Here is a 1,735-nt window from a genome sequence, read left to right as displayed (position 1 = left end):
GGGGGGGGGGGGGGGGGGGTAGAGGGGATGGCAGGAGTTTACTTATCCATGACCCTTAATGCAATAGCAGTGCACCTGCAATATTTTATTTAGAGAAATTATGATGAACAGAAAAGTTGCAATTTCACTTATTGAAGGCAACATTATTGGAAAAAAAAACAAAATGTATATTTTAAAGGTTTAGCCAACAGTGTATCCTTACGTCTTTATTTTGTGCAGCCTTTCTGAACTACAATGGTAACAATCTGTGCATTTTCAGGTTTTGCGTGCTGCAGAGCAGGCCCATCTATGGGGTGAACTTGTCTTCTTGTATGATAAATATGAAGAATATGATAATGCAATTCTCACCATGATGAGTCATCCCACCACTGCATGGAAAGAAGGACAGTTTAAAGATATTGTTACCAAGGTATTTCTTTGTAAAATACTAAAAATTTTCCTAACTAATCTAAAACTAATAAATCTGTATACAATAACTTTTTTTTTTTTTTTTAATGGTTACAGGTTGCTAATGTAGAGCTGTATTATAAAGCCCTGCAGTTCTATCTGGAGTACAAACCTTTGTTCATCAATGACCTTCTATTGGTTTTATCTCCACGTCTGGACCACACACGCACTGTCAACTATTTTTCTAAGGTAATCTATGCCCACACCCTTCTTTTGTCTTGTAATACTCTGTACACCCCTCTGTAAATCTTTTTCTATACCATATACCCCCAAATATTTGAGCATGTGGAGAAAATCCTGTTTTTTGGCATGGCAACCTAGTTAGAGCTTTATCCAACCATATGCTTGTACACCTATGGCACTCTTAGTTTTGTAAATTTTCTTTACTTGGTAATCACTTTGTTGGCATAGAGAATAATTGCCATTGTTGGCCTTTTTTGTGGTAATACTGTGTTTTGCTGACCTCTGAAATTTACCTTCCCTTAGATGAACCAGTTACCTCTTGTTAAGCCCTATTTGCGCTCAGTTCAAAATCACAACAATAAATCTGTGAATGAAGCCCTTAACAACCTGCTGACAGAAGAGGAGGATTACCAGGTAACAAAGTAAAGTGGAATGATACAGCAATTATAAAACTTGATACTGCTCTGCCTTCCCATGCTCTTGGGTATTGACTGCAGATCACCTTCTCAGCATGCTTTTTACCATTGAGTACATTTGAAGGTTAAGTAGGCTAATTAATAAATGTTTAAATTATTATTTTAAAAAAATCTGCTTTTTTAAAAGCCCTATTTTGTTATAGTATCAGTGACTTGCTGTCCTCCATTAAAGCATTCAGACCAGGAGGGGGAGTGGAGGCACTGAGAGCCAGTCAGGCATGTTTATGCACATGCTGCTTCTCACCGCATTAGCATCAAAGATGATTTTAACTGTTTATTCCTGCTGCTTGTCTATTGGGTAGAATGTAAAGAGTAATCCATTGTAATCCCTTCTATGATCAATAATTCTAACATAGCTTCATCTACGTGTTTTAGGGTTATGACTTATGCCTTAGGGCTGTGTAAATCTTAGGACTGGATGGAAAGAAACATTTTTTTTTTTTAAGTTAAAACTGCTCCCATAAAATTAATCTGTGTGGCTGACTGGCTGGAGCTCAACGTTAAATTACCGTATTTTTCGGACCATTAGACGCTCCGGACTATAAGACGCACCAGGTTTTCCGCACGGGAAAACAAGAAAAAAAAAATTCATTTGATTTCCCCTGAGATCCAGCGTGCGGCACTTGTGC

General features: G+C 37.6%; 1 protein-coding gene across 1 annotated transcript in view; it reads left to right on the top strand.

The window, feature by feature from the left end:
* The window catches only part of LOC140333749 (clathrin heavy chain 1-like), a 58,076-nt gene that overhangs the window by 45,839 nt on the left and 10,502 nt on the right, over positions 1–1,735 (top strand). The window contains exons 26-28 of the mRNA XM_072415629.1: positions 260–409; positions 505–636; positions 934–1,044. Of these exons, the coding sequence (XP_072271730.1) occupies positions 260–409; positions 505–636; positions 934–1,044 (393 nt within the window). The remainder of the gene's footprint in view (positions 1–259; positions 410–504; positions 637–933; positions 1,045–1,735) is intronic.

Source organism: Pyxicephalus adspersus, chromosome 6 (assembly GCF_032062135.1).
Source record: "Pyxicephalus adspersus chromosome 6, UCB_Pads_2.0, whole genome shotgun sequence".
Lineage (NCBI taxonomy): Eukaryota > Metazoa > Chordata > Amphibia > Anura > Pyxicephalidae > Pyxicephalus > Pyxicephalus adspersus.
This window is presented reverse-complemented; position numbering and strand designations above follow the sequence as displayed.